The 15,390-nt window shown below is 41.1% G+C and overlaps 1 protein-coding gene across 2 annotated transcripts in view; it reads left to right on the top strand.

Annotated features, from left to right (window-relative positions):
* The window catches only part of myo3a (myosin IIIA), a 390,102-nt gene that overhangs the window by 217,333 nt on the left and 157,379 nt on the right, over window positions 1-15,390 (top strand). For both annotated transcript variants that reach the window (XM_039753913.1, XM_039753915.1), the window contains 2 exons: window positions 1,034-1,244; window positions 10,117-10,264. In XM_039753913.1, coding sequence (XP_039609847.1) covers window positions 1,034-1,244; window positions 10,117-10,264 — 359 coding nt within the window. The remainder of the gene's footprint in view (window positions 1-1,033; window positions 1,245-10,116; window positions 10,265-15,390) is intronic.

Below are 15,390 nucleotides of genomic sequence, written 5' to 3'. Positions count from 1 at the left end.
GTAGGTTACCACCTACTAGGAAAATGAGCCGGGACTTGGCCAGACTCCCAAGACCAGGCTGTTTCTAATGAGTTTGCACGCAATTTGTGTGAGGAACTTTCAGATTTGGGTATGACTGCCGATCCTAATGTGATGTGGGAGACCTTCCGTGACAAGACCCTGAACGTTGCTGAGGGTTGTGTTGGTGTTACCAGTGTTCCCAGAAGGAGGTGTTTCATCTTGCAGGGCACCCTGGATATCATCGAGAGGAGTCGCAGCGTATGGCTCATTGGCAACTCTGGTTTATACCGGGAACTGAGAAGGGCGGCCGCGAGGGCACTGAGGGCAGATAAAGAGGTGTTTGTTAGAGGAATATGTGAGCAAGTGACACACCATCTGTGGTCTAGCGACCCACGTCCTGCTTACAGAGGAATCAAAGCATTACGCACATCTGAATCTGTTCCTCGGAGAGTCGCAGTCAGGGCGGCTGATGGAACGGTCCTTACGGATGACACTGCAGTTGTGACCTGCTGGGCTGGCTACTTCGAGCAGTTTTTCAAAGCTGATCCTCCGGCTAGGATGTTGGATATCTCAGGATCCACGATTCTTGAGGCTGATCCTCCAATTAGCTGTGAACCATCCACTCTCACTGACCCTGGGGCATTTTTGAAAAACCGTATACAAAGTGAAACTTACCTGTTTCGCTCTTTGCTACTCGCATGTACTGAATTTTACCACTCATCAATCCATACTAGCTGTCACAATCTAGTCAATCAGAATAAGGCAATGAAATAACTGTTCATTTTTACTGAATCAAATTTTTATTTTAGCAGAGATTCCATTTCTATGGTGGGTGGCTCCGTGACCACCAGAGCATTAGGCAGGACAAGGTCACTGTACCATTCTTGCTCTCTAAACTCTCTTGTACTTGATATTTATTGTCTCCCCAGTATAAATGCTAATTTAATGCTAAGAATCTCCAAATAAACATTGAATATGTGTCATGTGTGTCTCATCAAAGTTCCCTCAATGTCTGCTGTTTTCTTTATTTAAGCTTCCTCCTTACTTTGCATCCGAGGCGATGAGCTGCAGGAGGCCCTCACCTCTCACTGCGTGGTGACTCGAGGAGAGACGATCGTCCGCCCCAACACCGTTGAAAAGGCAGGCGAAGTACGAGATGCCATGGGCAAGGCTTTGTATGGACGTCTTTTTAGTTGGATTGTCAACCGCATCAACTCCTTGCTTAAACCTGAAACGCTCACGAGGTAAGGAACGCACTAACCAGCATCTCATTTTGCATCTGTGTTGGTGTTACCTTTTAAAGTTTATTTTACTTTACATTATAGCCACTGGTTACCTTGAAATTGATTTGTCAAATGTCATACAAGTACAAATACATAACATATAGACAAGAGTAATCATCGGCCCCCCAGAGCTATCTACAGTTCATCCGGAAAGTATTCACAGTGCATCACTTTTTCCACATGTTGTTATGTTAGAGCCTTATTTCAAAATGGATTAAATTCATTTTTTTCCTCCGAATTCTACACACAACACCCCATAATGACAATGTGAAAAAGTTTACTTGAGGTTTTTAAAAATTTACTAAAAATAAAAAAACTGAGAAATCACATGTACATAAGTATTCACAGCCTTTGCCATGAAGCTCCAAATTGAGATCAGGTGCATCCTGTTTCCCCTGATCATCCTTGAGATGTTTCTGCAGCTGAATTGGAGTCCACCTGTGGTAAATTCAGTTGATGTGACATGATTTGGAAAGGCACACACCTGTCTATAGAAGGTCCCACAGTTGACAGTTCATGTCAGAGCACAAACCAAGCATGAAGTCAAAGAAATTGTCTGTAGACCTCCAGGACAGGATTGTCTCGAGACACTAATCTAGGGGAAGGTTACAGAAAAATTTCTGCTGCTTTGAAGGTCCCAATGAGCACAGTGGCCTCCATCATCCATAAGTGGAAGAAGTTTGAAACCACCAGGACTCTTCCTAGAGCTGGCCGGCCATCTAAACTGAGCGATCAGGGGAGATCCTCACTCTTTTAGAGCTCCAGAGGTCCTCTGTGGAGAGAGGAGAACCTTCCAGAAGTACAACCATCTCTGCAGCAATCCACCAATCAGGCCTGTATGGTAGAGTTGCCAGACGGAAGCCACTCCTTAGTAAAAGGCACATGGTAGCCCACCTGGAGTTTGCCAAAAGACACCTGAAGGACTCTCAGACCATGAGAAACAAAATTCTCTAGTCTGATGAGATAAAGATTGAAGTCTTTGGTGTGAATGCCAGGCGTCACGTTTGGAGGAAACCAGGCACCGCTCATCACCAGGCCAATACCAACCCTACAGTGAAGCATGGTGGTGGCAGCATCATGCTGTGGGGATGTTTTTCAGCAGAAGGAACTGGGAGACTAGTCAGGATAAAGGGAAAGATGACTGCAGCAATGTACAGAGACATCCTGGATGAAAACCTGCTCCAGAGCGCTCTTGACCTCAGACTGGGGCAACGGTTCATCTTTCAGCAGGACAACGACCCTAAGTACACAGCCAAGATATCAAAGGAGTGACTTCAGGACAACTCTGTGAATGTCCTTGAGTGGCCCAGCCAGAGCCCAGACTTGAATCCGATTGAACATCTCTGGAGAGATCTTAAAATGGCTGTGCACCGACGCATCTATCTATCTATCTATCTATCTATCTATCTATCTATCTATCTATCTATCTATCTATCTATCTATCTATCTATCTATCTACAGTGGTGTGAAAAAACTATTTGCCTCCTTCCTGATTTCTTATTCTTTTGCATGTTTGTCACACAAAATGGTTCTGATCATCAAACACATTTAACCATTAGTCAAATATAACACAAGTAAACACAAAATGCAGTTTTTAAATGATTTTTATTATTTAGGAGAAAAAAATCCAAACCTACATGGCCCTGTGTGAAAAAGTAATTGCCCCCTGAACCTAATAACTGGTTGGGCCACCCTTAGCAGCAATAACTGCAATCAAGCGTTTGCGATAACTTGCAATGAGTCTTTTACAGCGCTCTGGAGGAATTTTGGCCCACTCATCTTTGCAGAATTGTTGTAATTCAGCTTTATTTGAGGTTTTCTAGCATGAAGCGCCTTTTTAAGGTCATGCCATAGCATCTCAATTGGATTCAGGTCAGGACTTTGACTAGGCCACTCCAAAGTCTTCATTTTGTTTTTCTTCAGCCATTCAGAGGTGGATTTGCTGGTGTGTTTTGGGTCATTGTCCTGTTGCAGCACCCAAGATCGCTTCAGCTTGAGTTGACGAACAGATGGCCAGACATTCTCCTTCAGGATTTTTTGGTAGACAGTAGAATTCATGGTTCCATCTATCACAGCAAGCCTTCCAGGTCCTGAAGCAGCAAAACAACCCCAGACCATCACACTACCACCACCATATTTTACTGTTGGTATGATGTTCTTTTCTGAAATGCTGTGTTCCTTTTACGCCAGATGTAACGGGACATTTGCCTTCCAAAAAGTTCAACTTTTGTCTCATCAGTCCACAAGGTATTTTCCCAAAAGTCTTGGCAATCATTGAGATGTTTCTTAGCAAAATTGAGACGAGCCCTAATGTTCTTTTTGCTTAACAGTGGTTTGCGTCTTGGAAATCTGCCATGCAGGCCGTTTTGCCCAGTCTCTTTCTTATGGTGGAGTCGTGAACACTGACCTTAATTGAGGCAAGTGAGGCCTGCAGTTCTTTAGACGTTGTCCTGGGGTCTTTGTGACCTCTCGGATGAGTTGTCTCTGCGCTCTTGGGGTAATTTTGGTCGGCCGGCCACTCCTGGGAAGGTTCACCACTGTTCCATGTTTTTGCCATTTGTGGATAATGGCTCTCACTGTGGTTCGCTGGAGTCCCAAAGCTTTAGAAATGGCTTTATAACCTTTACCAGACTGATAGATCTCAATTACTTCTGTTCTCATTTATTCCTGAATTTCTTTGGATCTTGGCATGATGTCTAGCTTTTGAGGTGCTTTTGGTCTACTTCTCTGTGTCAGGCAGCTCCTATTTAAGTGATTTCTTGATTGAAACAGGTGTGGCAGTAATCAGGCCTGGGGGTGGCTACGGAAATTGAACTCAGGTGTGATACACCACAGTTAAGTTATTTTTTAACAAGGGGGCAATTACTTTTCACACAGGGCCATGTAGGTTTGGATTTTTTTCTCCCTAAATAATAAAAGCCATCATTTAAAAAATGCATTTTGTGTCTACTTGTGTTATATTTGACTAATGGTTAAATGTGTTTGATGATCAGAAACATTTTGTGTGACAAACATGCAAAAGAATAAGAAATCAGGAAGGGGGCAAATAGTTTTTCACACCACTGTAATATCATAAGTTCCACTTTGATTATAAAGTGCCTTTCTATCTATCTATCTATCTATCTATCTATCTATCTATCTATCTATCTATCTATCTATCTATCTATTATAAAGTGCCTTTCTATCTATCTATCTATCTATCTATCTCTCTATCTAACAGTGCCTTTTACATCTATCTATCTATCTATCTATCTATCTATCTATCTATCCATCTATCTATCTATCTATCTATCTATCTATCTATCTATCTATCTATCTATCTATCTGTCTGTCTGTCTGTCTGTCTGTCTGTCTGTCTATCTAAGATTGCTACATAGAAAGAGAAAGCGAGAGAGAGAGGGATATTATGAATTTTTTTTCTGATGGCTAGAGTCCCAATACTGCCATCAACCCCCAGGTATTTCCCTGCCGGTTGGTGGTCCTGCTTGCAGGACTGGACTCAAATTAATGTCATACTCAGGACGGAGAAATTGCAGGTTAAGGGTCTTGCTCAAGGGCCCAATGGAGTAGATCACTTCTGGCGTTTACGGGATTTGAACCAGCAACCTTCTGATTGCCATCGCAAATCCCGTAGCCTCAGAGCCACCACTCCGCCCCACTCTGTAACATAACACAATGCATAAAAAGTGAAGGGGACTAAACACTTTACGAAGGCACTATATGTTAATCAAATCACTGTCCATGATGCTAATAAGATCGAAATTTGCAAGGCATTAATGGGAAGAAGTGCAGGTTCTCTATTTTAACAGGCGTGATAAGAGCATAACAACATGAGGTGGTACAAGTCTCCACTCAACCTAATCGGAACCCATTTAATAAGCCATTTTTACAAGCACCACACCTGTATATGCTATGGGGGTTATATCAGTAACATGACATATCAGTAATAATTTTTTTTTGTGATCAATTATTTCATTTAACAACATCTAAAGTAATTCAATATTTCAAAATGTGTAACAATCATCTTGTGAAAATATTCATATCTCTGCTCATTGCCTCCCAGGTGCACTGCTGCTTTCAGATGCTCCCTTTTGATAAGAGATGCAGAAATGTGCTTGTCTTTACTAGTTGTGTTAATTAATATCCCATAATCTGCAAATGCACCGTGTTGTAATGCAGCAAAACATATCCTGATGATCATGGCAAGCAAAAATACAATGTGACAGGAGCATGACAGCTGAATATGCAGTGCCTATTAGAAATTATTCACTCATCCTTGGATAATTTCGCATGGTAGATAAGATAGCAGAAACACCTAACAGGATATTAATAGATTACTTAGTGTACTTGCTGACTTAGAAATTGTAGAGGGAGAAGTGCTGCTTGGATTAAACAGGCTGAAATGTAATAAATCACAAGAATCGGATAAAAGTTATCCTCGAGTGCTTAAGGAAGTCAGTGAGTACATAAGTAAGCCCTTGATGCATATTTTTTTTGAAAATGTATACACACTGGGGGAATTCCTAAGGACTGAAGTCTAGTAAATATTATCTTGTCGTATGGGAAGGTAACCAGCACAGAAAACGTTTTGGGGGCATGTTCGTGACTCCATAAAAATGTAAAGCAACAGAATGAATCGATCATTTACAAAGATGATAGAAACAGCTTATCAGACTCGAGTCCAACAGAGAAATGAAAAATTATGGCGGAACTTCCGTTCAATTGAGTTCCAGGCAGGAAGGGACAGGTGCTCCGGGAGGGCAGATAACGGAAGTGATGTCAGTGGTAGAATGCCCACCATCGGTCTTCCTGTTATTGTTTAGTGTGATTTTGGGTCCTCTAAGGCTGCCAGTGTTTGTTTCTGTCATTAGGTTCACTTCCTGCGTTGCTAGTAGTGTAGCCTCTGAGGGTCAAAAGGGACAAAAGGACGGCTAGGAGTGCAATTTCCTTTTCCGTTCTGTGGATACCAAATAATTTCTGATGAATTCAAAGTTTATCATTTCTCACATGTACTTTCAGTTTTGACCCTCTTGTTCTCTCGACAGTGATTACGGTCTCTCTTATTAAGTTTTGGTTTCATTTCACTTTATTTCTTTTTTTTTTTAGTTTTGTTTTGTTTTTTACTTGTATCTCCCGGTTTTTACTCATAAAGTTTATCTGGTTGTTCACTCACAGAACACTTCCGTTCTGCAGAGGGAGATAAACAGAAGGCATTAGAACTCAACACCAAGCCTAGGAAGCAAAGGCTTATGGTGAGGTAAACTTTTTCAGAATTAGGCGATAATACAAGTGGTGTCCAGCAGGGGTCAGTGCTGGGGATGCTACTTTTTTTTTAATATGCATAAATGATCTGGATAGGAATAAAATCAATAAGTGGTTAAGTTTGCAGATGATACCAAACTAAGTGGAAAGGCAGATGATGGAGAATCAGCTCAGCTGGTGCAAAGGCACAGGCTTGGACAGATTTGTGGCAGATGAAATTTCATATTAGTAAATGTAAAGTTTTACATGTAGGAAGTAATGAGAAATCAAGCAAAATGACCCCTTTTATTGGCTAACTAAAAAGATTACAATATGGACACTTTCAAGACATCTCAGGTTGGTCCCTTCTTCAGGCGAGTAATCATTCACTTCTGCTGAGGAGCAGTGTCTCACGTAGACGGGGGTTCTCAACTGATTGCTGATGTTTGGGTTGATCCTTTATTAAATGACAGCGAAGGAAGAAGAGGCGGGGTTTCCAGCTTCATATAGGAAGTGACATCACTGTTCTTTTTGCTATTAGAAGATTCCATTAATATTTTCAGTTATTATATTTATTATAACACTATTAGAACACTTTAGACGAGAACAGGCCATTCAGCCCAACTAAGCTCGCCAGTCCTATCCACTTATTTCTTTCAAGAAGACATCAAGTCGAGTTTTGAAAGACCCTAACGTCTTACCACACTACTTGGTAGCTTATTCCAAGTGTCTATCGTTCTTTGTGTAAAGAAAAGCTTCCTAATGTTTGTGCAACATTTACCCTTAACAAGTTTCCAATTGTGTCCCCGTGTTCTTGATGAACTCATTTTAAAATAACAGTCTCGATCCACTGGACTAATTCTTCTAAACTGTAAAGGCTCAGCTGTTCTCATAATTCAACCCTTATAGCCCTGGAATCAGCCAAATCGCTCTTCTCTGGACCTTTTCTACTGCTGCTATGTCTTTTTTGTAGCCTGGAGACCAAAACTGCAGACAGGACTCCAGATGAGGCCTCACCAGTGTGTTATAAAGGTTGAGCAGAACCTCCTGTGATTTGTACTCCACACATCAAGGCGCTATATAACCTGACATTCTGTTAGCCTTCTTAATGGCTTCTGAACACTGTCGGGAGGTCGATAGCTTAGAGTCCACTATGACTATCCTTTTCATAAGGTGGACTCTCGATTTTCCGACCACCCATTGTGTATTCAAACCTAACATTTTTACTTCCTATGTGTATTACTTTACATTTACTGACATTAAATTTCATCTGCCACTAATCTGCCCAAGCCTGTATGCTATCCAAGTCGTTCTGTGATGATATAACGGATTCCAAATTATCTGCTAATCCACCTATCTTGGTATCATCTGCAAACTTAACCAGCTTGTTACTTACAGTATATTCCAATCTAAATCATTTATATATATTAAAAATAGCAGTAGCCCTAGCACTGACCCCTGCTGGTCACCACTCTTAACATCAGCCAGTTCTGATGAGGTTCCTCACACCATCACCCTATGCTTCCTGTGTCTCAGCCAATTCTGTACCCATCTAAAAACATCACCCTGAACTCCCACATCTTTTAATTTGATGCCCAACCTCTCATGTGGCACCTTATCAAATGCATTCAGAAAGTCCAGATAAATACTGTAATATCATAAGTTCCACTTTGATCGTATCCTTTTGTTGTCTTCTCATTTGTTGCTGTTCCTGTTCAAGTAAAAAAGTTAGAAGCAATTGTGATATCTCTCAAGCAGGTGTACATGTAGCAGTCTCAACAGAGCCCTAAATATACCCCTTAGTCGCATGTGTCTGAAAACAGCTTCTAAAAAATGTTTACCCTGCTGTGCCTTTTGGTTCAGTTTTGACCCATCATTGACGTTTTCATTACATTTACGGTAGTTTGGTTGTTCACAACCCATAGAAACATTAAAACAAGGCATCTTTTCAGATCAGAAATGTGAAAGCATTCAGTAAAGCGCCCTAAATTTACAAAAAAAAAAAACCCGTTATATCTCAGTCAGGGTCCTGGCTAAGGTTCAAATTCACATTCCATGTGTCTTTTGTTAATTTTTGATTTTTTTTAATGTTGATTACGGGTATCTTTATGCATACAAGCTGTCTATGTTATGTTCCATGTGTTTTGTGGGGGAGTGTCCCCCAAGATCCGGGGCCACCTGCGAGTCACCGCCATGCACTGCCCTCCACTGTTTAAATCGTCCAGAGCTCCTGGTGGTTCATTTGAACGGGCCTGGGAGTCGTGAGTTTCTTTGTGCTTTATTGTACTTCTGCTCCATTCCTTTTGGATTCTGTATTGAGACTTTGTTCGCTTGGATTGCCTTGTGTTTCAGGCAGTTCCACTTTGCCTTTTGTGCTGTATGGAGCTTCATAGTGATTGGAATACATTTTGTGAAGAATAAACCTTTTATTTGTTAAAGATTACATGCTTGCCCTAATTACTAGCTTTGGTTTGACAGTGATATCCCCATCTAGTGAGCATTTTGGGAAGTTCTCTTAGAACTTATTGGAATTTATGTGCTTTGGGCCTACTAGTCCACGACAATATCACGTGTGTAGAGCTGGTACACATTTCGAATACTGATGTATTCTTCGGGTCATGAACTGGCTACTAGTCTTGAGCCCAGTGCTGTTGGGATATATTCTTGCTCCTTCATCCCTAAATTGGATGTGGCAGTTTTGAGAATGTTGTGTTGTGTTATGAAAAAATGTAATTGAATACATTTTACTGATGTGATAAAATAAGAGCACACAGAGACAGCAGATGAAGAGTTGGGGAACCTCCCCGTATACTGTGTTCCATTAAGAATCAGGCTGAAAAAAATTCATAGGAAACATTCGACAATAACGGAGTGAATTCAGTGAGCTTTTATGGAGGTTTTGCAGGAAGCACAATTGGCGTTGAGGAAATGATGTTGATTGTAAAATCCAGGGATGACGTCAGAATTGGGGTTTGGAACTGAGGTCATCATGCTGAGACCTTAAGTGCAGCGATTCAGGGAATGTGGAAGGGAGTCTTCTAGCGTGAAGGGGACTGAGGATTCGTGTGCCAGGTAGCCGTGTTTTAGTCTTCCTTTTTTCTGTTAATGATAAGAGAAAGGCATTAGTGCTTTGATCCAAACCCCTAACTTTCGTTTTTTCATTTAATATTGAGCCCTTTGACTGTCCAGTATTCACGTGTGTGTGACACTGAATAGTGGATTTTGCTCGCCATTTAGGGTACTTTGTTAGCAATCCATAAAATAATTGTACATGTCATCCCCTCTAAAGTTTACGATCATCGTTACTATAGGGTAAGAAGGTCGATCAATATCGAGATTGAGGATTGGGGTGGAAAAATCTATCATCCTGGGTACCTAAATTAAAGGTGTTGTTATTGGGTCAAAAAAAGACCAATAAATCAGCATTTGAAGACATTATAAGGGGTAATTAAGCAAATTAAAGTGTGTCATTTAAGAATATCATTTAAAACAACATGCTGTGGAGAACTGTGTGCTCTTTTAAGTTCTTTATCTTGATTATCAGCTCATTTGCACAAAAAGTTGACAGTATCGTTTTTTCTCCTTTTTATAGTGATGAAGACAACGGATTAAACATTGGGATTTTAGACATTTTTGGCTTTGAGAACTTCAAGCGAAATTCATTTGAGCAACTTTGCATCAATATTGCTAATGAACAAATTCAGTTCTACTTCAACCAACATATTTTTGCCTGGGAGCAGGTAAGAAATATGCTTTTTATTGACCAAAAACAGTGACCTTAGTGAAATTAATTTGTTTCATGGGAGAAACATGCATTTTACCATTTGATTTTATATATGCAATAATATATGTGTACTCTTTTCAAGAAGGATGTTCAAAGAGTGTCTGCACTTTTATATTTTCGTTGGAAATGGTGAAGGAGGGAGGAGTGGTAATTGGGCATTAAAAAGTTGGTGTGACACTGGGAAAATGGTAGAAAAGTGATTTAATTCCATCCATCTATCCATTATCCATCCATCCATCCATTTTCTAACCCGCTGAATCCGAATACAGGGTCACGGGGGTCTTCTGGAGCCAATCCCAGCCAACACAGGGCGCAAGGCTGGAAACAAACCCCAGGCAGGGTGCCAGCCCACCTCAGGGTACACACACACACACACACACACCAAGTACACACTAGAGCCAATTTAGGATCGCCAATCCACCTAACCTGCATGCCTTTGGACTGTGGGAGGAAACCCACTTAGACACGGGGAGAACATGCAAACTCCACGCAGGGAGGACCCAGACCCACTGCGCCACCATGCCACCCATGATGTAATTTGTTTTTGAAATTCTTAATAAATAGAGTTAAAAAAAAGTGTGGAAACTTTTTGAACGTCCCTTGTAAATAAGATAAAGCAACTATACTGGCCAGATGGTGGACCAAAGGAAAAAGTAAAACCTGAAATGAAGAAATAACTTTCGGGGAGTCTGCTGAGAACAATTTTGGGACAGGCAGCACTCTGAATGCCAGAAGATCTTATGAGTAACGAGCATCAAAAACAGTCAGCAAAATTGTTGTTCAAAGATCTAATCGTAGCTAATCAATCCTTTCTCCAAATAAAATTTAAAGGTTTTGTTTTTGCTTCATTCAAAATCTTGGACACTATGCAATAAAGGCCACCATCTTAAATAATCTAGGAGACCCGATGACCTCAGATCAAATGCCTGGCAGTGAGCATCACTGGCATCCATACAGAAAGAGTAAACAAAATGGTGCTGTATAATAAAAATAACACTCCCGTAAAAATAATCATAGTTTAAATCAGGGAAAGCTAGCTAAACAGAGCAGCATCTGCATTATCTATGTAGGAAGGATCAACGGCTACGAAGACCTGTCTAGATAGGCCAAGATCAACAATCATCTCCAAGGATGTGAATCCTGCATTTAATTATGACTACCAGACTTGGGTGACCTTGTTGAAGTCCTTATTTTGCTTTGCGTCCTCCCTCACCATGACCTATATCATCTATGAGGGAGGAGCAAAAGTGTTAGATTCGTTAAAAATTTCGATCTCCGGTTTTCAACAGATCTCGATGTTTTAAGGTCCCCTGATACTGAAAACATCAATATCTCGATTATGGGTGTGTGTCTGCATCACTGATATTTCAGTTCTGATATTAATTATAGTTTTAGTTTTTATTTTCATCCATACATCATCCAACTCACTTTATCCTAACCACAGGTTTACGGGGGTCTGCTGGAGCCAATCCCAGCCAACACAGGGTGCAAGACAGGAAACAAACCACAGGCAGGGCGTCAGCCCACCGCAGGGCACGCATACACACACACACACACACACACACACCAAAGCACATACTAGGGACAATTCAGGATCACCAATGCACCTAATGTCTTTGGAATGTGGGAGGAAACCCACACAGACACGGGAAGAACGTGCAAACTCCACACAGGGGCGACCCGGGAAGCAAACCCCAGGTCTCCTAACTGCGAGGCAGCCACTGCGCCACCATGCCACCCTAGTTTTTATTTTATTTTATAAAATTCATTTTTATTTTTATTTCGTTCTAGTTTTCAGTGGAGTCAAAAAAATTTATTTTTATTTAGTTCTGGTCTCTCCCTGCGTGGAGTTTGCATGTTCTCCCCGTGTCTGCGTGGGTTTCCTCCGGCGCTCCGGTTTCCTCCCACAATCCAAAGACATGCAGGTTAGGTGGATTGGCGATCCTAAATTGGCCTAGTGTGTGCTTGGTGTGTAGGTGTGTTTGTGTGTGTCCTGCGGTGGGTTGGCACTTTGCCCAGGATTGGTTCCTGCCTTGTGCCCTGTGTTGGCTGGGATTGGCTCCAGCAGACCCCCGTAAACCTGTATTCGGATTCAGCGGGTTAGAAAATGGATGGATGGATGGATAGTTCTGGTCTTTTTACACAATATTAGTACAATTTTAGTTTTTTTTTTCTGTTGCAAGACCACAAATGCTGGCCTACACATATTTCAATGAAAGTTATGTTTCAGTCAACCAAATACACTCACAGTTCATAAGGCCGTAAAACACAACTTGACTATCAATGAGCAAACAGATTAAGTGGCCTAATGAGTATAGTCAACAAGATAAAATGTTTCAACCCAAGAAACCAGTCTGTTTAAGCACATTACTGTTAAGCTTTAAATAAGCACGTATTTTTCGAGAGATTTGTTCATGTTGCAATGACGTTTATTGTACAGATGGCCACACAGTGAAAATATTCGCTCGACTAACGCCTGTAATGTATGTGCACAGACAAGGTCCTGGCTCTAGTAGACTGTATGTTAGCGATTTCTTCTGCCAGTACTGAAGCTGGTGAGGCACTGACTCCTTCAGAGTCGGATTTACAAATATATGAACCCAAAAGAGTAGCTTATTCACAATTCAAATGGCAGCATGCACATTGACTACTGGTTATGTTTCATATCTCATTAGCATTCTTTACACACAGATAGATAAGGTACATATTTGACTAAGAAAGAACGTTACATTTATAGCGGTGACAGAAAGAGTGCATTTGCTCCTCACCTCCATGTGTTCTAAATTTGCCGTTGCAAATCCTCAATTAATACTCATTCAATAAAAATGAAAGTACAGAGTGGTGAACAAAAAACACTGATTTCAATTTTGACCTTAATTGAAATATTTAGTTGTTTTTAAAAGCTTTTAATTCTGATGCTTTAATGAATTTTAACACAGACTGTTCAACAAAAGGATAACAAGAAAAACTAAAGAATATTTTAAAGTCAAAATTTTAGTTTTTAATTATCCATCCATCCATCCATCCATTTTCCAACCTGCTGAATCCGAACACAGGGTCACGGGGGTCTACTGGAGCCAATCCCAGCCAACACAGGGCACAAGGCAGGAACCAATCCTGGGCAAGGTGCCAACCCACCGCAGGACACACCCAAACACATCCACACACCAAGCACACACTAGGGCCAATTTAGGATCGCCAATGCACCTAACCGGCATGGCTTTGGAATGTGGGAGGAAACCCACGCAGACACGGGGAGAACATGCAAACTCCATGCAGGGAGAACCCGAAAAGCGAACCTGGGTCTCCTAACAGCGAGGCAGCAGTGCTACCCACTACTCCACCGTGCCGCCCGCTAGTTTTTAATTATTGGATTTTTTTTTCTTAGTCTGATCCCACTCTTTATAAAACTGGAAACCGTTTATGGCCTTACCTTTATTTGTAAATGGATTCCATGAGCCTATCCTTCTCCATGAAAATCTGTCACTTTCTTATAAAAGTCCTTCTTGTTTTCCTTCAGTTTTAAATGTTTTAATCTTCCATTTTGGCAGTCAGTCGGAATACAATATAAAAATAAACGGACCGCTGCAGTGCACTTGACTTTCTGATATGCTAACTTTTTGGCGCCTAGAGCCTCTGTGTAGAAGAACAGCAGCAGCAAGAAGTTGTTAGGCTCACATGCACCCCCTACAGGGCGGCATGGTACTGTTTGCCTCACCTTATGCCTTTTCACTGCGGTTTTATGGCCGATCAAACAGGACTAGATATGTTACTCACATTCATTAAAGATATTAGCCAGACTGTGGAATGTCAGGGTGTATAATAAATGTGTCTGCAAACCTTATATTGGCGACATACAGAGAGACAGCAACATGCACGCACCAATTACATGCATCAGCCCAGTGTGTGAAGGAGAGCACAGTCCGAGGTGAGGTGTGCTCGTCGCTGCCGCATCTCACGTTTCTCCCCTGTATTTGAACAGGAAATGCGCCAATTCAGCGATTTTGACTATAAAAATGATCAAAGTTATTGGAATCATACAGAAAACTAATTTATACCACAGACCACTGGACACATTTATTTTATGTTATCATTATTAGTTTTTTTTTTTGACGCTATTTCTGCAGCTTCACTGGCCCCTGATGTGCAGTTCTGGTGCCAGAGAAGTGCTGCACTTCCACTAAGCTCTGATCCAGCTGGTCCTGCACTGAAACTCCGAGACTCTTTTCTTCTTCTCGCACGCTATAGTTGCTTCTATTATCATCTGCACTGTAATTAAAGTATTTTCACATGTTACTTCCTCGCTTTCTAGATGCAAATATTTGTGCAAAACTCGCCATAGTCTACAACACATGCTTACTGCTTCAACCCGACGAGCCAAATGTACTTAACAAACAAACAACGGTCCTTTACAGAAGTTGCGCCACGTGACTATAGTAAGCCCAAGTTACAAGATCACCGCATAGTGAACACCGCAACTTAACTGAAGGCTCAGGGCGACCTACAAACAACCCCTCTGCACTTGCTATTGCTTTTTTATCGTTTTTGCTCAATTTTTGTTCACATTTTAGTTCATTCACATATCACTAATTTTTATTTTTATTTAGTTTTAGTTTCTCTGTTAGCATTAATTTCAGTTCTCGTTCTTGTAAAATGAAAAACAATATTTTTAGTTCTAGTTCTCATCTTCGTTATGAAAATATCACTGGTCTGCATGTCTGTGTGTCACAGTTTCTTGAGGACGGTCTACAGCTAAAATGGCTGGACGGAGAAATACCACACTCAAAACTTAAGCCTGTGATGAGATGATGAGGTGCTGACTAATTTTTGAGCCAAATCGTGCAAGAGAAAGAGGAACTCTAGAGGGAACCTCAAATACCGTAATTCTGCAATTATTTATGAACTCTTCTCATCAGTTGCTACCGTAATGACCTATTTTATGATCAGAAAGATCAGCATCAGAGCGGTAAAGAATTATTCAAATGTTATTGAATAGTTTGGGAAACTTGGTTCCTGGGGGCGCAAATCCTACTGACACTCGCATCTGAATTTTTTATAATGTCGCAGTCCTGACTGTGAAAA

Source organism: Polypterus senegalus, chromosome 5 (assembly GCF_016835505.1).
Source record: "Polypterus senegalus isolate Bchr_013 chromosome 5, ASM1683550v1, whole genome shotgun sequence".
Lineage (NCBI taxonomy): Eukaryota > Metazoa > Chordata > Cladistia > Polypteriformes > Polypteridae > Polypterus > Polypterus senegalus.
The sequence above is the reverse complement of the archived record's forward strand: the minus strand, read 5'-3'. Positions and strand labels throughout refer to the sequence as shown.